Raw genomic sequence first — 22,096 nt, forward strand, 5'->3', positions numbered from 1 at the left:
TCTCAGGCAACCGTATGGAGAATTTTGCACGATATGTTACTCTACCCTTATCATATTCAACGGGTTCAGGCTTTGGAAGAGCGAGATTTCCTTCCTCGTGTACACTTCTGTAATTGCCTAGAAGAAAACAGCGTTGCTTTTGAAAATTTTGAGAAGAAAATTTTATTTACTGACGAGGCCGGCTTCACAAGAAACGGAATTTTCAATTTCCACAACAACCACCTATGGACGGATGAGAATCCCCATGCTACGGTACAGAAGGCACATCAGCAGCAGTTTAGTTTAAATGTGTGGGCGGGAATAATCGATGGGCATTTAAAAGGACCTGTATTTATGCCGCAACGACTTAATGGACAAATTTACACAATTTTTTTACAGAATGAATTACCACAAATATTAGAAAATCTACCACTTCAATTACGAGCACAAATGTGGTTTCACGATGGTGCTCCCTCACATTTTAGCATTCTCGCTAGAGAACATTTAAATAATGCCTATAAAAACCGCTGGATAGGTCGTGGGGGTCCCGTGCCATGGCCACCACGGTCTCCTGACCTAAACTCCCTTGATTTTTATTAATGGGGACACCTAAAACAACTAGTTTATTCCCGCCCTATACCCAGTATTGATGTTCTCAGGAAGGATTTCAGACAATTAAAAACAATCCAAGAATTCTACCACGTGTGCACCATAATCTAATAAAAAGATTAAGAGCTTGCCGTGACGCGAATGGTAATAATTTTGAACACTTTCTATAAATTGTTAAATGAAATGTGAGTAAAAAGTGTCTTTTTTGTCGATCGTAATGCGAATTAATTTTCATCAATAAACATACGCAATCAGAACATTTTCAAAGTCGCTTTTCTCGTAAATGGTACGCTCTATCGAATTGAACTAAGAGTACCTTTTTTACGTATAAGACTCTAAAATTTTATAATTTTCAAACAAAATCACAATAACCTAAAGAGTAAAAGCAAAAGGGATGTTTTTACCCTTACCAACCCCCGCATGTGACGCACCTGAATAAAATTTAAAAAATTTGAATTTAGAATCTTATTCACAACGAAATGTTTATGCAGTACACCAATTTTCAAAATTTAATTCTAAAGGGTTTTAAAGTTATAGAGAAAAAATTGTCTTCAAGGGGTCCTATTCAAAGGGGCGTAGCTCCCTTAGGAAGCAAATTCGGACCCATATTAATATGAACTTTTTGCCTTATTTTCATACAAGGATTACGCCCCTGAAAGGATGCCGCTTACTTTTGAATCACCCTGTATTTATAATAAACCCAAGGGTTTTGTTTTAATTCGGTTTCAACTTGATCCTTTTGTTTGATTAGACCATGAACAGCAAAACTGTCCCATAGGGTAAAACATTCTACTTTTATTAAAGGATCAATTACATTAAAAAAAAACTAACGGAGTGACCGACAAGCATTCAAGCAAGCTCTTCTTATCTATAGATACTATTTCCATCTCTCTGTACTCTAACGACCGAACTATTTCTGTATTTCTAATCATTCAATTTTCTCCTTCGTTTAGAACCAATTTAACAATGAATTCATAAATCTTAACGGTACAACAATAAAAAAAAAACAAGAGCAACGAAGCCAAACTAGTGGCAATTACTCCGCAACAAAGAAACCTGAATTGTCCGGCCGCCAATTGTCCATTTAATCCCCATTAACCGGCTTAGAATACGTGAAAATTAGACGTAGGTCGAAAGTTCATTACTCGTGCTTCCGCAAGATTATTATTATTCAAAAGGGGAACATTAAAAATGCATTCAATTGGATTTCCTTTTCGTTTTACGAGTACTCTCACGATATGGCTATTTGAAATCAATTTGTTATTATTGCAATTTCTATTTTATTGTACGTGATTTTAAATGGAATTTAATCTGTTTCATAACTTTTATAGTGATTTGGTGAAACTGTTTAATCACCATGTAATTATTTGTTAAAGGTTATTTAATTATAAATAATGAAGGCCTTACATAACAGTACAAACACTAAAATTAATACTTTATAATTAAAGGTAAATGGGAATATTCTATGAGACCATCAAAGTTGGGTGGCCCAAAAGCAGAAACCTTTTGTCCTTTAACCTTACAGTCATATTATTAGCTGTTTTAATACTCTAATCGAGGAAGCATCATCTGATTCCTTACAGGAATATTCATAGGCTGAATGAATTCTGGATCCAGAATTTAAACCACTGCCACATTTAAAGATCCATTCATCCTTCTCATCGATTTTCAAGATTTTGCAGCCTTTCCTTCTGTTAATAATTGCGTTTATTTTACCTTACTCTATTTTAGAGTGAAATAATAGAATAATGCAAAAAATATAATAAAACATTCTTAAAAAAAATCTCTTTGGATACGTTATTTATAGCACTTGAAAACAGTATCCTAGAATCCTTGAGGAAGTAAGCTTAATATAATTTCTTTTTTGTAGATTCGTGGATATTTGACTTTCCACAAAACCTTTAGAAAAAAAATTCTTCCTGAAGACCAGAACCCTCTCTCTACCTCATTTTTATATGAATATCTGAATGAAATCAAGCTAAAATGAAAAATATGAATGCTACAGGCTTATGGATCTATACGTAGTCGAATTTTTTCTCGTTTCGTCAGAAAAAAATAAAAATTGACACACAGTCATTGACAGCCAATAGTTCTGAAGGAAATTGAATTTTGTTTCAACATTTATAAGAAAAACTTCATTTTTATACGAGAAATGACAAGGACTGCAATTTCCAAATTTTGTAGTGTATGAATGTATTGGACTTAAAAAATATTTATTAGAAACTATTCCACAAAAACTAGTGTTTCTAGCAAAACTTCATAAAACGTTCAAAAGACAACCTCAACTGATTTAACGGTCATAATAACCTCTTCATCAACCAATCACCATCAAATAATAAAAAAAATGAGCCAACGTTGTTGCCATTTTTACCAATCGCCGTCACTGGGACGCCGTACACCTATCACAGGTGTGGCACACAAGTCAAATCACCAGCAATGAATCACCCTGCTCATTACCCCTAGTTTAAAAACATTTTTAATGCATCTATCACTCGTTGTGTGCTTACCTTATCAACGAAATTGTTTATTAAACAATCGCGGTGACGTCAAAATAAATTATTACACCAGAAAAACCTGATTTTGGTCCTTCGAGCCGGGCTTTTGAACGGAACAAAACCGCACTTTTGTTCACTAAACCTGAACACTGGTTGACCATTAAAGGGATTTTTGAATGATTTTTTTTTCTGTCATAATAAAAAGGGAAAATGTGGCAGGTGTTATCCGCGAAAGCGCGACCAGGTACTAACGTACGCGAGGCGATGGTACGCGGACCAGACGGTTGGAAAGGAGTACCGCGATGAAGAAGATGGAGGGGGGGCAAAGGTGATATTAGTTGACTTGTTGGCTTTTTGATATTTACCAGGTGAGGTGAAAAAGAAAAATAACGTAGTTTAAATGAGAAAGTGGAGAGATAGGTTTTGTGGTACCACGAGAATATCGCCATTAATATGGTTCCTATAAGTGTTGTAATTTTTTTTTGTTAGGCATATCTCCTCTTGAATCTCCTGTCAATTATTATGACAAATAATCACATTAAATACACAAAAAATTGTCTTGAGCCAAAATTATTTTTTTTGTAAGCAATTTGTTGGATGTTAGATTTGAAGGGACCCGGTCAACATCCAACATTCTTCATGTTAAACAACGCATTGAAATTCAGTGTTTAACAATGGGAAAAAGTGTTATTTTGCAGAAAAATTTCTTGCTTTATTATATGAGTTAAAAATATGTGTTTAATTCATTCAGGTTGTTAGTTGTTGCCGAAAAAACAATAAACAAATTAACAGAGAGTTTCCATTATCATAATTTGTAGCTCTAAGATTTTTGATGGGTCTTGGCTGACTGCACGATCGTTCTTCATCCTTCTCTATCTTGTACCGATTCTGGATCGTATTTTATTCCCATCTCTCTCAGATCTGCAATGATGTCTCTCCATCTCATACGTTTCCCCATAGACCTCCGCCCTTCCGGATTTTATTTCCAGATCATTTTGATCATTCGAGAGTTTGGTTATCATTGTACATATCCAGCCCATCTCAACCATCCAGCCTTAATCACTTTGATAATGTCAGTCAGTTCGTTGTTTATTATTGGAGAACACTGTTCTGTTCTTGGCGTGGTGTCTGATCTTTGCATAATTCAAAGACCTTGCGTAGAATTTTTCCTTTGAAATACTTTAGCTTGGGCTCGTTTTCCTTGGTAAGTATCCAAGTCCCACTCCTGTACATGATCACTGGTCGTTTTATATATTTTAATTGCTAATCTTCAGGATAGATTTTTGCTCTTAATAACTTGTTGTAACTAAACAGTTTTCCTTGTTGATTGTGTCTCCTAGATAGAACTTGTTACTCTCTCGAAATTATACTCTCCCATTGTAACGTTTTGCCCTATTCTAGCTCTCTTCGTTCTTTTACCAACATACATACATTTCGTTTTGTCCTTGTTAATTTTAAGACACACTACTTTCGCCTGTCTTGCAACTCTATTGAATAACTCATTAAGAATTATTACGACGTTTCCAGCCACGTCAATGTAGTCGACGAAAGCCAGGAGAAACATTGGATCATTAATACCAAAGACCTCTGTGGTCACTTTCTCAGTCACGTGCTATTATAGCTTTATTTAAAGCAATATTGAAGAATATCAGAGAGAGAGAGAACCTTGCTTCAGGCCACCCGACACCTCAAACGAATCTGACATTATCTCACCCACTTTACTCTACTTCTTGAACCTTTGACAGATATATATTTCTTATTATGACTAGCTTTTTGGGAATTCTTAGCTCTACCATTGCGTTTCGTAGTTTTACTCTTAGAATTCTATCGTATGTTTATCTAAATTTGATCAACAATGAATCACCCTATTAAATTCCCAGCATTTTTTTAAAATTTGCCTTGTAAATTGTAAATATCTGGTTGACAGTAGATCTAGTTTTACGAAATCCACACTGGTAATCCCCCAAGCCTGACTCTACGATGGGCCTTCTAACAGTATGCTTGCAAGGATCTTGTTATGATACTTTACGTCCGTTTTTCATTTGCAAGGTCGTCTTAGTTGAGGTACGTCCAATTCATATACTACTCTCATTTAATTATTTAAAAACAAAAATTATTACTGTTGCCTGTACCACAAGTATCCCCAAATACATGAGGCTGAGAAGTGACAATAAAAAACAAACTTATATTGAATCAATATCGAAAGGATGAAATATTTAGGTGTTTGGATAGACAGGCATGAGATGGGACCATCATTTCTATAAATTTAAACATTGAACAAATATCTATAAAAATTATATTTGTACAATATGACATTTTGGCCCGGGATACTATTTTTTTCCTGGGATTTTCCAAACCAATAACAAAACCTTCTTTTGTCATCAAGATGTATTTATTCTTATTAGGTTTACATCCACAATTTTAAGGACATCATCGATCCCTAAAAGTTTCCAGAGATCATAAAGCAATCAATTTCAATTTAAGCATCACCCATAAATGCCCATGAAACTGTCAGTGTTTTTGATGAAATATACACTTAATGAGCACTTTTGAACCCATCAAGTAAAGAAACTGGTAAAATGTCACAGAACCAACATTTAGTTGACATAGTTGATCTTAGTTGCTGTCGGAGTCAAGTTGGTTTACTGTCGCTGAGATGTGGTGTATTAGTCGAGTCATAGTCCCGGTTAAATGGAGAAGTTGATCACGAGTTACATCTATTCCGTATTGGTACATAAAACCCTAATATGGGTCTCTCTGCAGACTCTTGGTCAGTACACACGAAGTTTTCCCTATTTCCTACCTCTCTTTGTTGGTCAAACTTAGTCACTATAGTTTAGGTTTATAGTTCTTCTCAAAAGCAGATCTTTACCTTTACACTCTTAGTGAAGGTAAACGCTCTTATACTCTGAACCCAGTCAAACCTTCTCTTTATAAGTATGAATGCCTCCAGTTATGAGTTGGGTCGTCGTGCGTTGATGCAATAGGTTAAAGTACTTGTGATTAGAGTATAAGCACAATTGTAAAAAGTTTTGGCGGTAATTTCAAATTTCTTCAAATGACAAAATGCGTTGTCTTGCAAAAAAAGAAAGGCTCGTTTTAATGTAAGAATGTCTTGATGAGTTGGGACGGCCTGCTCTTTGTATATTCATATCACATCCGCCGAAGATAAATTATGGTGGTTAACCAAAAAAAAAAAAAACAAAATACAATTTTTTTCTAGAAACTTATTGTGGACATTCTAAGCTGGATTTATGGTTTTGCTCCAGAAAACGTGCCGAGCTATTGATGGCGCAGTAAAGAAAACATGACCTTTAAATCTGTTTTCTCGAAATTCCAGCAAACAATACTTGGCGTCGGTTTTGAGGAACTACAGCAATTTCAGCTGACACTTTCTATTACAGATACAAATTAGAGAAATGAAACCGGAATATCTCATATCTCCACCTCATTCTGAGATGTGAAGAAAATATTTATTTAAATGATGATTTTCATATGTCACTGACATCAATAAACAGCATAAGAACATTACAATTTCCAAAAGATTCTGGAAGTAAGAAATAATCTAAATGGTGGTCCTGAATAGCATTTCAGTGCAAAATACTACAGATACAATAGATTTTTGTAAGTAATAAAATAATCTACATACGTAAGTTTAGGATAGTCTGTGTTTGTCCATATCACATCGGCCAAAGATAAATTATAGCGGTTTGCCGAAAAGAACAAAACACAATTTTTATCCAGAATCCTTTCCTGGATATTCTAAGCTGGATTTATCGTTTTGCTGCAGAAAACGCGTCAAGAAATTGATGGCGTAGCGTAGAGAAAACATGACTGTTTTTGTTTACTTAAAGTTGTTTTCTTGAAATTGGCGAAAACTACTTTTGGCATCGGGGTTGAGGAATTACACCATTTTCATTTGACATATAGCATTAAAAATCACAAACGCAATTTCAAAGGATTATGGAAGTATGACAGAAATGAAATGGGGATATATTTATTTTATTCCCTGATTCAGTCGTCGCCTATCCCTGCCCTGTGTACATAAATATAACTAAATTGTATTCTTTTTTCAAGCTCTCATTATCAAAATTAATCGAAAAATTTTTTTTTACGTACGTAAAGGCGCCTCTTGCCGAGGTACTTTTGAGAAACGGTTTTTATAATCGAGATGCATTCCTCTTTGCTAACTTCACTTACATCATACGTACAATTGTTTTGTAATTTTTAATATTTGCAAATAAACGTTTTGAATTTGACTATATGCAGGAAATCTTAAAAATAATCAATACTTTTTCCTTTTTCTGACCCATATCCCCATCTCAGTGTGAGAGATGACGAATAGTCTTAAAAGAATGACTATTTGCATATATAAAAAGAAAAACTATGTCGGAAAAACACGATTTGATATAAATTGTGGAAGTAGTAAATATATTAAATGGTTATCTATTTAATCACTCCAATATCTAACAAACCTTAGTCTCTTACCTAAACATTTTATATAAACAAATAAATTCATCTATTTTTAGATAAAAACATAATAAATACCCTATAAACATCCCTTGGTTCACTCACCTCAAAAATTTCCCAATATCGCATCGGCCCTACTACCAATTGAGTACGTAAACAATCGGACAAGGCACATGGTTTCAATCGATACCACTATACACCCTTAAATGCGCTCACGAGTCCTGTGATGACGATGATGTGTTTCACTTTCAGTTATTAAAAAAAAGTTCGTATTCTATTTTTTTGTTGTTAAAATAGTATTAAAAATCACTGGTCGCTTTAATATTAGTCCTAACAAGAACACACCTGAGTGAATTATTACTTGAGCAAAATACTTATTCTTTCACGTGTGTTTTCTACGGGGGTCATGGTAAAAGAGCTTGCGCGCATCGTTCTTGTGTTGTGACTAAGAAACGTTTTTACTGCTAGCAGGGGTGGGTGAGGGTCGTTTTTATAGGGTGCAGTGGAAGAATATAGAGAATAAGAAAGAATAAGACAACTGCAGCTGTTTTAAGTGAATCAGTTCGTGGATAGAATATTGAATGGAGGGGAGATGAGAAACATTTCCATAGAAATGCTATTGAGATTATGATCAGAAAGGTATAAAATGATTATCTAAAAAACAGATGACGAAGAGACGGTCAAGAAGTCTGTAAAGTACTGGAGGGCTGAGATTTATGGCCTATTTTTATTTTTATGAAACTTTTTTAAAGTGAACTGAGCAAAGTTGGTTTTTGTGTTTTAAGTCAAGACTCAACTTATTTTTGCCCGAAGATTGAACACCATTAGAATGCACAGACGTGTAACTGAGAAAAAACCAATTTAGTTTTTTGTTGAGGATAGCTTATTACCTTAGATAGAACCTAATAATTTAGCTCTATTTAGCACTGTTCTGTTCTTTCGTATCTTGTTGAGTTTGATAACGAGCATTAAACTCCCTATTCCTTTTCTTTGAACCTTAAATAAGGCATTTTTTTAAATTGCACACGATTTAAATCAGATTAAATGCAAGAAAACTGTTTAATTTGTTTAGCCATATGAGTATGAAAGCTGACATCGCTAGATTTGTTAAGGATTGCCAAACTTGTCAAAAAGTGAAACCTGAATTCTGGTGGATTAATGAGAGAATGGAAATTAAGCTACACGGCTCTGAATATGACAATAAATTTTATGATCTTGATAATCGTCCTATTGATAGTGAGATAAAGGTTAAAATTCTTTCTAAGCTGAAAGCTTAGAACGTTGAAAGAGGTTTCAATGTTCTAAGGCTAAAATACTTGGTTTGAGAGAAAATGGAGAAGGCCTCTCTGATTTTTCTTTGATAACAGCTTAGACCTAGTGGAAATACTAATACTCTATAGGGATATCAGAAAAATGTGTGAAAACAATAATGAAACAAAGGACAGGCACACAAATATATACAAGAAAAATCACAGGGCAAGATGCAACCTTTTTGGTACAGTTTAATAAATATATATTATCTACCAAAAATGATTCTATATTATTTAATCTTATTTTATTATGATATATGTAATAATTGAAACATACTAAGCAAACTAGACCATAACAATATACCTCTTGCTATCCAAGGCAATGGTCCAATACTCTTTGTTTCTTATATTAACATTCTTGTTAGTGAGCTGGTTGACTTATTTTATCAATTTTGCTTCTTTCATTTGATCCTTTGACAGCAGCTCAAGATTAGTTTTTGAAAAGTAAATTGGTCAGAAAAATGATAATACAAAATGTCTGATATCTAGATCTATATAAATGAGAACGTGGACTGGGTTGAGTTTTTTATACAAAAAGATCGACATGGCATTTTGCTCATTAACAGTAACGTGAAAATATTTTAATTTACACCAGTAGAATCTATTCAATACTGAGATATGCTGTTATTTATTTAAAGAGTTATAGGAATAGGATCAGCATGAAAAGTGAAGATACTTCTAGGGAAAGATTCTGATGCACATGGCATGTATATACAGATATATCAGCAGGTATATAGGATCATATGTCAAAAAAAAATCATGAAATTTCAGTATGTAAAAGATACTTTTTTCGGAATTTTGAGTGAGTGAGGGAGTTAAAAATATTTTCATGGTAATTTTTAAATGTTTCAGACATTTGAACTATTTTTAATTTTATCCGAGGTATTTGATGTCATTTTAACTGTTTTCTGTGTTCCTATTAGGTTGTATTTATATTTATGTTGTGAAGCAAATACTAGGTGTCTCAAAAGAAATTTTATATTTTGATCGATAAATAAAAGAATGAGCCGTTTAAAAAAAAAAAATCATTAATTTTTAAAGTAAACTCTTTGGAAATTTATTTCTTAAAAATAATGTCGTGCAAATATTTACCCTTGCGTTTACTACCCTCATTCAACCTAGCATTAAAATTTCTAATGACAAAGTCTACTTGTCGTGCTGGCTCCCATTTCGTGACAAATATTTCATTTTAATTCAGATTAGATTTAAACTGAGATAAGAGTATTCTAGACTTAATGAAACCTCCACAGGAAAATATCCATAGGACTGAAATCAGGACTGCGTGGGGGCCAATTTATGTCACCTCTTCTCGAGATTAATTATATTTAAACTGAGATAAGAGTATACTACACTTAATGAAACCTCCACAGGAAAATATCCATAGGACTGAAATCAGGACTGTGTGAGGGCCAATTTATGTCACCTCTTCTCGAGATTAATTTGCCTGGAAAAATTTCACGAACTCGTGGCAGAGATGCATTGGACGTATGTGATGTTGCTGCTGGAACCATGTTCTTAGGTCATAGCCAGGAAACTTCTGCAGTTCAGGCGACAAAAACCCATTTATCTCATCCTCACTTAATGCTCTGAATTCACTGTGAGACTTCATTTTTTTACCTTCAGGGGTTGATAGCGACAGTTCTATTGGTTTACGTGGCTATTAAAATGAAATTGAACTTCGCCCGCGAATAAGATCTTGATAAAGATTTGGAAGCGCTCAATTGCTTGGTTTATGAATTTTAGCCTCTCAATGTCATTCTGGAGTTTTAATTCTTGCACCAATTGAATTTTGTAGGGGTGCAGCTTTAGGTCTTTGTGAAAAAATACGGTATAGCAACGATCTATGCACCTTCAGAGCACTTGCATGCTTCTATGAAGTGAGTGAACTTATTCACTCAATTCCGAAAGAGAAGAATGCTTGGTTGGAATTTGAACTTTCTTTCAGGTATTCCATATAGGAAGCCAATTTCTTCTGGGTTGTTGGAACACTTGTGTTCTTGGGCCATAAAGTGTAAAGCATCATATTCCAATTCTTATTCTTTATGTATTTATGCGACCTAGTGGTAATTTTAGAGTTCTTGGAATGGGGTCCAAATAACTTTTTTTGGTCAAATCTCACTGTGATGAACTTTTTACTTGCAAAGAAAAATTACATGTATTTTAACTAATTTAAATAAATTAAAACGAAAAAAAAAGATAAATTTCGCAAATAAAATACATATACGCAACAATACCACCGAATAGAAATTCCACATTATACTGTCAGATAATTTCGAAAAATAACATATGAAAACATTTATAACTACATATTTAAAAATACTAAGAATTCTCTTACCTCCCTATTCTGTGCCTTAGGATAACCTTATAAAAAGTCGAAACACCGAAATTTGAACAACAAGGCTTTTGTTTTTATTGTTTTGTCTCTATGCCAACAATTGCTTATCTGAAGCGTTTTTTATGCCCTTTAAATATTATTTCATCTAATTGTGAATATGTTCCACGCATTTAAAGCCATTTTTCCTTCTTATTTGAATCTTTTTTTTAAAAACAGTTAAAAATTTAATGTAATTTTCCATTTTTAGTTTTTTTTTTCATCATCATGGTAAAAACAATATAAATAGCAAAAATTAAAAAAAAAATATTTATGTATAGAGGTCAATGGAAAATAGGTAAATGACCACATAATTCCAATATCCATGCGGATATATAAAAAAGTTAGTGCGCTTGAGACCACACGACTGAAGCAAAACTTATTAAGCTCCATTTTATTGCATATTTATGTATCCATATATATTTATGTATATTTATGCACAATTTTCGTACGTAATTTCTTCTTAGTTGATGGTCCTGTAGCACCACTTTCATATTCGTAGTATGTACCACTATCTGCCATAATTGCTTCTTATTCACGCGAAAATTCACAAAATATGAACTTTACAATAAATTTATAATTTTATTCTCTTTAAACGTAGAATAATTAATACATTGAATAACAAACATTAATTCATATAATTTTTCAAGAACGAAATGAAATTACGAAACAATCAAGAAATCAGCGTTCGCGTAACGCTAGCAAACTCGCAAACGAGAACGACGACAGAAAAATGTGTATATATTTCATGCACTAGCTATGAGAGGAATAGAGAAAGAAAATGTGCGCGCGCACGACTCTCTCTTGCTCCTACAGTAATATACGAACCGTATCTCTCTCTCTATCTCTCTCCACTAACTCATATCTCCTTCTTAACTACGGCTCGCCTCTCCCGATCACAATGTTCGTAACGCATTCAAGCGCGCGTAAAGAAGTTTTACTTCAAAAACCATTACAATAAAAAAATCTATAAATCAAGCTACATAAAATTATTAGAATGATAAAACCCTTGCATGGAATAAAATGGATCTTTAGTTAACATTATTTTTTATTCTGTTTTAAAGGATTCTGATAAGTAATTAAATATTCTTAATGAAGATCGTAATTACCTTACTATATTTGAGTAAGATGTACAGGTACCATATATAATTGATAAGCATTTTAGGATTGATTTGTCTGTGTCACAACATTGATGAAAATATGCATGTTAGAATACCTTTAGTCCGAAATACTGGACTACAAGAAGCTGTAAATTGCAGATTATACATTGAGTTATCCCATGCAAGCAAACCATAGGGTAACAGATGCATATTAGTATACTCTTAGGGAGTTTCCATCAATACAATTTCTCAATTGCAATTTTTTACAGATATAATCCATATGACCCCATAATAGATGCTGGACAGTTTTGAGTCGAAGAAAAGTTACTACTACTTCCGTTTGCTAGCTGCTGTCCTGGTTTATCCTTATAGGAGTGAAAAAACATGTTTGTCTTCCCTTCATTTAAGCACAGTCCGTTTTATCATAAATCATAACCGATTTTATCATCGATCATAATCTCAGAATTCACTGTATGTAATTCCATACTGTTAAGCCCTTTCACTCAACTCCCCCAAGTCTTCAGCATCCAGACAGAAGACACTTGTACCCCTTACGTCAATTCATTGAAGCTTGTCAAGCAATAATGTGAAGTTAATCGTGTCGAAGGCCTTTGCAATATCAAAAAAATATTTCGGCCATCTTCAACTTGCTATTAAGACCTTCAAGAACTTTCAAATATATTCAATTATGGCATCATGTGGAGCGATCAACTAGAAAGCCATTTTGCCTGCAGCTTAGGAGTATAAATGAGTCAAGAAATTTTAAGAACTTTTTACAAACCTTTTGACATATTTTAGAGAATACCAATAATAGAGATGTTGGTCTATAATTCTCAATTTTGGGGACATCATCTTTTTTGTGGATTGGAATTATTTTCGTAGCCTAAATTTCTATGGAAAAATAGTGTTTATCAAAAAAAAAGAATAATTAGAAAAGTTAAAGGTGTTACGAGTTCTTGACAACCGCTGCAGGGTACTTCATCTGAAGCACTCGAGTTTTTGGCTTTGACCATTTTCTCCTATTGAAGTTAAGATTCTTATTTCAAAATATTTATAAATAGAATGATAGAATTCACTATTTTCATTTAAAAAAATAATATCTACTTTATACCGCGAAAAACTAAAGGCATCATTAATTCTAGAATAAGGTTATCCCTCCTTGTACTCTTTAGTTCTCATTTAAGAATCAAGCCTGTACTACACCATTTCATAAACTAATAAGGCCAAGTACCTCTCGGTTCATTTCGATGACAAGGCTCCTATTCATTTCGGATTACCACTTTTAATGCTTCCAATCGTTTCAGAAAATCGCACGGGGCGGTCAAGTGGAATGTTAATTGAAAATTGTGTTACGGTGCTTTGCAAATTTTAATTTCGTGTTGCGGATGACGGGCGTTCTTGACATTCTGCAACATCTGGGAAATTTTATATTGAACTAATTTGGGATAAAAATGGATATATATTTATTTAAATAACTGTTTTCCTAAATAGAGGGTTTCTCATGCTCTTTCTGTGTAAGTTTTAAAGACAAATAAATAAACAGTTTTTAATTGGAACACAAGTCACAATGTGCGTTTTATTAGGATTTTTCGTGAGTGCAAGGACAATGCTAATTTCTGTTCCTCGAATTGTACACTAAGATAGTTAGAGTTCTTAGATTTTTGAATAAACTTCACCTCCTGAAAGTTTGGAAAGCCTTTCTTTTCGGAAGCAGACAATTGAGACATCATAGAAAGTATTCCTAAGTCAAAGTCATTTCGACGATATGGTCAAATTTAAAACCAGAAAATAACACCATAAATTGGTTTGACTAGTTATTAAAGACAAGAAAAGAGAAAGTTTTCAATGTCAATGTTGGCTCTAATCTGAATCAAATGTTCTATATACACATATATATACTTTCGATAATTCAATGGAAAAATCAACATTTGTATCTGCTTCTCAGACAAATTTTAAGTCAACCTTCAACAGCACCATGAGAAAATGTTGTTCTTAAACTAACTTAGTTGTTGTTCGGTAAAAGAATTTACCGAAAAATACTGATCAACTCTCCCTCCTGTGGAGGGAATGCTTAATAATGAGAATTAGTTTTAATTTTTATTTCACTTATTTCTAAGTCAATATTTTAAAGGATGAAGTAATTATCAACTCCAAAAATTAAGTATCAAGAAGGTTTTGGGATTTTGTAAAGAATCAGAAGAATAACCAGAGTATTCTCTTGCATGAGTCAAACTGATTGCTTGTTTTTTCCTCATACTATATTGTCAAAATGATGTAGACGACATTGACAACCACTTTTCCTTTACTAACATTATTTTTTGCCAAATCCTCTCTTTTCTGGCACTGAGCGCCTTTCTTAGGAAATGTCAATAATGCCATTCCATTTTAATTGTCATTTAGGAAGTTATTGAATTTTAGTGAATTTCTAAATGTCTGGACAAACTGTTTTCTAAAGCCATTAGTCAACTTTCTGATCACAATAGACACACAGTCAGATATTCCAACAATATTGGATGATTAATAAATTAGCTTGACTTCTCTATGAAAGATTATATTAGTGACAGCATGGAGAAGGCCTTTGAGGCCTTTAAGGTCAATCATAAAAAGTAAAAAAATATTGTAGGTCAGGGTTTGATTGGTTGAAAGATTTTACTGTGATTCAAATTCTTTTGAGACAGGTTTATCGAGATCTCAGGTATACCTTAACATGATTTACTTTGACGACGGCTTTTCATTCTATCAGTCATTAATTAATGTTTTGGAAGCTTGGTGTATTTCATGACCACACAATTGAGAAATCATACAAATTGAAGATTTCTAAATCGCAGTCATTTAGATGACAGATTATGGTCAAATTTAAAACCAGAAAATAACACCATAAAATGATTTGACTAGTTATTGAAAAGACGAAAAGAGAAGAGAAATTTAGATTTTTGGCCTCAAAATCGATGTCAAAAAGTGACAATTTCCGAATTTTCGAAGTGCTCTCATTCCCTTATTTCTGATCGAATCCTGTTATAACCCGGTATTTTCGTGATCTACTTGATGAGAACAATCCGCTGGTATAGTTAGTTCGAATTCGAAAAAAAAAAATTCTGAAAAAAATCCAAACGGGGGGGTATACCCGAAAAATGAAAAAACCAAAACTTTGAAGGCCGATATCTCGGCTTCTATGGGAGCTATCGGGAAAATTCCAACGGGTTTGTCTTAGTTTCGTCGTTATGAATCCAACGAGACTATCCGTCAGGTCGTAGCTTTTACGATAGCCGAGATATGGCATTTTTGATGCCCATTTTTGGCCTCAAAAACGAGGTCAAAAAGTGACAATTTCCGAATTTTCAAAGTGCTCTCATTTCCTTATTTCTGATCGAATCCAGTTATAACCCGGTTTTTTCGTGAACTACTTGATGAGAACAATCCGCTGGTATAGTTAGTTCGAATTCGAAAAAAAAAAAAATCTGAAAAAAATCCAAACGGGGGGCTATACCCGAAAAATGAAAAAACCCAATTTTTGAAGGCCGATATCTCGGCTTCTATGGGAGCTATCGGGAAAATTCCAACGGGTTTGTCTTAGTTTCGTCGTTCTGAATCCAACGAGACTATCCGCCAGGTCGTAGCTTTTACGATAGCCGAGATATGGCATTTTTGATGCCCATTTTTGGCCTCAAAAACGAGGTCAAAAAGTGGCAATTTCCGAATTTTCAAAGTGCTCTCATTCCCTTATTTCTGATCGAATCCTGTTATAACCCGACATTTTCGTGATCTACTTGATAAGAACAATCCGCTGGTATAGTTAATTCGAATTCGAAAAAAAAAAAATTTTTCTGAAAAAAATCCAAACGGGGGGCTATACCCGAAAAATGAAAAAACCCAAACTTTGAAGGCCGATATCTCGGCTTCTATGGGAGCTATCGGGAAAATTCCAACGGGTTTGTCTTAGTTTCGTCGTTCTGAATCCAACGAGACTATCCGCCAGGTCGTAGCTTTTACGATAGCCGAGATATGGCATTTTTGATGCCCATTTTTGGCCTCAAAAACGAGGTCAAAAAGTGACAATTTCCGAATTTTCAAAGTGCTCTCATTCCCTTATTTCTGATCGAATCTTGTTATAACCCGGCATTTTCGTGGTCTACTTGATAAGAACAATTCGCTGGTATAGTTAGTTCGAATTCGAAAAAAAATAAATTCTGAAAAAATCCAAATGTTAAGTATACCAGAAAAATGAAAAAACCCAAACTTTGAAGGCTGATATCTCGTCTTCTATGGGCGCTATCGGGAAAATTCCAACGGTTTTGTCTTAGTTTCGTCGTTCTGAATCCAACGAGATTATCGTAATAAATAATTGTAAATTCACTTTTTTGCTACCGAAGTATCTCTAGTGGAGCAAAAGATAAATAATTTGCACGGTGGAGTTGCAGGATTGTTCAACATGAATTGATTGCAGGTTGGGCTGCAGGGAGGACTGTAGATCAGTATACTAACTCTACTATCAGTATATAATATATTGGAAAATCTTTTGTGGATTCATAGGAATATAAATTAATACAGAATATGGAGATATTTATAATGATGGAACGAGAAACACGCTGGTTCATTATGTTATTACTAAATTATATTAGATATTGATCTAATAACTGTGTATATTATAAAATGGCCTGTAGCGGTTATGAATAAATAAATAAATTTAGATTATGACCCCCATTTTCTCCATCCTTATGCTTTTCCCTTATTCCATTGATTTAATCTCCCATATTGAGAAGAATTCTCTAATAAGATGTTCTTTGTTCCCTAGAGGAATGAGGGAAGCTTTCCAATATCTTTTGAGTTGAATGTTCTTTCTTGAGATTACTTTTATATTAAATGCCAATCAGCATGGATTTTTTGAATAATTTATAACGATATAAAAATATACTTAAGTGAAGTGCATTTCAAATATAATAGAAAAAAATTCTTACCGGCACCGTACGTTTGAGCACAGGACTGTCCATCAGACCTTTTAGGAATATCAGTTCAGTCTCATTAATTCCATTCTTATCTTCTAAACTGTCATTGTTCGTTTCGACGTGTCGGAATGCTCCTGCAAAATAAACCACGTTCATTTCAGTTTCCTTAATATTATTTCAAAGGCAAAACTATTATCGACTTAAGTAAATGTTTACATTAACTAGTCGGGCTTGCATTAAGTAATAAACATTTTCAAAAGTGAAAATATTGTCAAACAATGTGGAGTAGTCGAAAGTGTGTGTATATGTATGTAGGTGTTTGTATATAGACGCTTTTAGTGGCGTAATAGGGAATAATGTAAAAAAATATGGGCTCTAAAAATATAGTTCTTTTTTTAGTTACGCCGTTTGTAAACGATATGTCATCGGGGGATAATATGATATCGTTGTGTTGGATTGAGTAGTGAGTACACTGTCAATGAGAGAATACACCTGTTTTTGAAATGATTTTTTTATAATTTACGTATTTTTTTAATGTGTAGAAAGAAAACTGGGTTGTGCAAGCAGTTTTAAGGATGATGTGATACTGCAAATCCTATTTTGATATTATTAAGATATTCTCTCTATTATCTAGTCAAATTACGTAAATTCAAATTTCATGATTTAAGTAAGTAGCTTAAGAAAAATAAGTTTTTTTATTCTTGCAAATTGCCAACAGACAAAAATTCCTTTTTATAGAACTAGAATCGTTACATTAAAAAACGTATTCCTTATTTAGAATATTAGAAAATGAAAAAAATTGGAGGACTAAAAAAGGAAGAGTAAAATGTTAACCCTTCTCTTTTTGGTTTTTTAACGTTTAAAATTAATTTAGTTCTTATGTTTCTTCTTGATTATATTTTAAAATATAGCAATGTATTTTATTCATTCCTAATTTCTTACTTGTCTATTCTGTTTTTTGATCCTAATAATATTTAATTATGTGTATATCCCTTACGCTCCAGCATGTCACAATTGTGTGAGTCTTATTAACATGGGATATAAACATCAAAATTATATTTTAACTGTCCAAAACGATACGACACGATTGTGCAAGACACCTCTTTATGGATTTAGGGCTGGATTTAGTAGCCATTTTGACTTGCAGAGGAGCATGAATTACTGTTTTTTTTTGTTTTTTCGAATTCTTGTGACTTGTGATGGCGAATAACGATAAGTTTTAACTAAAATTAATTTAAACCGTGTTTTTAATGTCAAATTATTTAAGAAATGCATTGTTTTCCCTAATAAGCTCAAAAATATTTCAAAATATTTTGCGGCCATTTTTAGAAGTGCGTACTATGTCGCTGTATCACAATTGTAACGGCTGGGAGCCAATCAATACAAAAAAAAATCGGTACCGTTTTTTAATAGTTATGTTTTTTCTAGGATCCAAGAGATTATTGAACTTGGAGAGGCTCGCAGCCAATCCAGATGACGTGTAAGAACTTGATGACCTTGAGTCTGATTTCGAGGTGGAAAGCGATAATGATGATGAATTTTTTGCTCCACCCGAACGCGTTTTATCGGAAGATGAAGAGTCCGAAAGCAGCAGCGACAGCAGCAGCAGCAGTGACGAGGACGCCTAGACCTAGTACCAGCCAAAAAAGTCTTCTGCTCCAACATGGGTAAAGCAGCCATTTGAAGGCAAATAAATCCCTACTATATTTGATAACCATGAACCTGAGCCAGTTTTGAGTCCATATGGGGTTATTTTAGTAGATATTTCAATGATGAGTTTTTTGAAACGAGGGCAGCGTTAACTTCTCAGTATTACTTGCAACAACATGGTGGGGAAATCACTCCAAAATTGACTGATGAAGAAATTAGGCATTCGTAAAAAAAAACTTAAATATAAAAAACGACAAAAATTTCAAAAATAGGAAAAAAACTTAAAAGAGAATTTAACCGAATTTTTAATTTTTATTTTGAAATTGTTTAATATTTAAAATTATATTTGTCTCTTATTAAAGGCAGCTTTTTAACTGAATATGAAAATCCTTTTGAAACTTGAAAATTGGAAAATAAATAAAAAACAAAAATAATCAAATTACTAAATTGTTTGTACAAAATGTTTTTTTATCTTTAACGTATTTTTGAACTTATTTTTTAATTTGACTAAAACTTTTATTTTAGTCCTGATTATGCATTCAGAAAGGTAAAAAAAATGAAAAAATAAAAACACATCATTAAATTATAGTAATAAAAAAACATAAATAAATAAGTAAATATCTTTCATTTAGTTCGTTTTTTTTTGTAAAATTCTAACCAACATTCCTTTTTTATTTTCAAAATTGTTAGTTTATTATTATATTTGTTGCCAAAATTAAACAACATTAAAAAGATATGCAACAAATATTAACAAAAAATGCAGCTGTTAAGGTCGAGAAAAAATTTAATATTAATGTAAGAATATTAATGTAATACAATATACCTATATAATTAAAATATAAAAAAAAATTAAAGGTTTATAAAATCAAAAAACAATTTAATTAAAATTTTAATCAATTTTGTAGGTCTTAATATAATTTTGTAATAAGTATAAGAGTAAGTAATTTTGTAATGTGTTTTAAGTTTTTAATTCCAATAATTTACAAAAAGCATGAAAATTTTCAATTAAGTGCTTAACGACATAAAAAATTAAACATTTTTAAAACTAAAAAATTACTTAATAATGTAAATCCTATGAACTAAATAGTAGAATTAAAGTTAATAAAAGATGTAAAAAGTTAACGTAATTGTAAGCAATAAATCAATTAATAAAATTAGAAAAAGGGCTTTAAGATAAAAACAGGTCAAAATTGAAACAAAAATCATGTGTTGTACTGAAAATTAAATTTGGTTTTTTGTAAGATTTCGTTATCATAAATTAAGTTTTATGAATTAAAAAAATTGTATAAAAACTATTTTAACAAAAAAATAATTTATGTATGACACCCTGGATAGTATTCATGTTCCTTTAAACTCCCTAAATTGTTTAAAAATCACTGAATAAAAATATTTACATATCTACAACAATATTTCTTAACCGTTAAAAAAGGCAAATCAACTAAAACACACAAAAAAAAAACATAAATACTCCCATTAACATATAACGGAGACTCACCATTCTCGTTACAGTGATTCTTCCCATTCTGACTGACACTCATCTCCTTAAGGCTCAGCAGGAGCTGCCGCCTCTCCTGGGACTCCCCGTTCTTCCCAAATCGCACCATTTTTCTTCTCTTTTTTTTTTTTTTAAACCGTTTTACCTGAATTTTAACACGCGATGTCGGTTATTCGACCGGTTTAACGTCATTTTTTAACCGCGACTGACGCGAATAACCGCCGATACGAAAGTGCTACACGCCTTTCTAGCGTAGCATGGACATGGACCGAAATGAGAGGAAGGAACCGTTTGCTTCTATAATAGAAAGAGACGCGGTGATGTTGTACAGGGGCGGTTTGATTCGTCGTTATCAAGAAGAGTGTTGCGGGGGTGTAATCGGGGGTGTGATGACGTCAATGATTGTATTGGGGAGAATTGTATGGGGGGATATAACAAGTCTTTTGGGGGTTTATTTGATGGACGGGTGATTGGTCGTATATTTGGATAATGACGTGGATTTTTGCCTGATTGAATGTGATTATGCAAATAGGGATTTCTCATTGACCTTCCGTATGTATTTTATGGATTTTTATTTAAATTTGTACAGCATAACTAATAGCATTAAGGCAGACTTTAATAAGCCAATTTTAGCTCACATAATTGAAATGATTAATTTTGCAACAGATCTACATAAGTAATTTTTATGTAAATTTTTCCAGGATTAATTTCATAATTTTAACCAAATAAAGACGGAAAAAATTAAAAATTCACTTTTATGATTAGTCTGTAGAATACAGCATTTCGGGGATATATAAATCATATCAGTCTATTACCAATTACTGCCAACAAGGTCTTTGCAGACACAGATCCTCAATGGTTCCTTATGACAGATATGACCCTGGACAGCCTTTACACAAATTATCCCCAAGTCATACCTAGATCAAAGTAAGCGAGAAGGTATTTAGGAGGAACTTCATCAATAACACCAGCCCTATGTGCTAGGGTAAAATTAATTGATAGAAGACTAAAACTTGTTAGCCACAAACCAAGGCTCCAACCTCTCACAAGTGTCTGACACTATCCCATCAATATTCATTTCCCTCTAATAAGTGAAATAGATCGTAGTATCATCAGCAAACAAAATTCATTCCGCACAATATACTGCATTCACTAAATCCTTGATGAGAAACAGGGTGGGAACAGAATCCTGCGGGACAGCAAGAAGTTGCTACCAGGCTGTTGATTTCTGATACATATTGTGACCCATCGCTTAAGTAGGACTGAATGAGGTTAATACCATATGGATGAAAATAATAGAATTTTAGTTTTTCTTAAAGAATATGATGGATGACACTGTCAAATGCCTTTGTCAGATCAAAAAATAAGCAAAAGTATCTGAATTACGTTGAAAATCCCCCAGAATAAGAGTTGCTAGTTAGTGCACTTGTAGCAACAGTCGTAGATCCACCATTGTTAACACTAAAATGATTTTGAGTAAATTGCTTTAAAGTACTCCTTAATTTGGTTGTTAAGTATATTTTCATAAAATTTAGAGAAAATAGAAAGTATGCTCGAGGCGTTTTCTTGTTCACAGTAGAGTCCTTCAAATTGCTTTTAATATTAAACATTCCGCCTCGTTTAAAAGAAATGATTCAATTTTTTTTTGAAATCTAAATTTGTTCATATTTATGT

General features: G+C 33.0%; 1 protein-coding gene across 5 annotated transcripts in view; it reads right to left on the minus strand.

Moving 5' to 3' along the window:
- Positions 1-22,096, minus strand: part of LOC126740606 (protein PALS2) — a 65,839-nt gene that overhangs the window by 36,029 nt on the left and 7,714 nt on the right. For 3 of the 5 annotated variants that reach the window (XM_050446703.1, XM_050446702.1, XM_050446700.1), the window contains exon 2: positions 17,290-17,411. In XM_050446703.1, the coding sequence (XP_050302660.1) occupies positions 17,290-17,411 (122 nt within the window). Of the gene's footprint in view, positions 1-3,095; positions 3,347-17,289; positions 17,412-20,422; positions 20,660-22,096 lie in introns of those variants that run through there. The other 2 variants (XM_050446701.1, XM_050446705.1) reach the window with 2 other exon arrangements.

Source organism: Anthonomus grandis, chromosome 9 (assembly GCF_022605725.1).
Source record: "Anthonomus grandis grandis chromosome 9, icAntGran1.3, whole genome shotgun sequence".
NCBI lineage: Eukaryota > Metazoa > Arthropoda > Insecta > Coleoptera > Curculionidae > Anthonomus > Anthonomus grandis.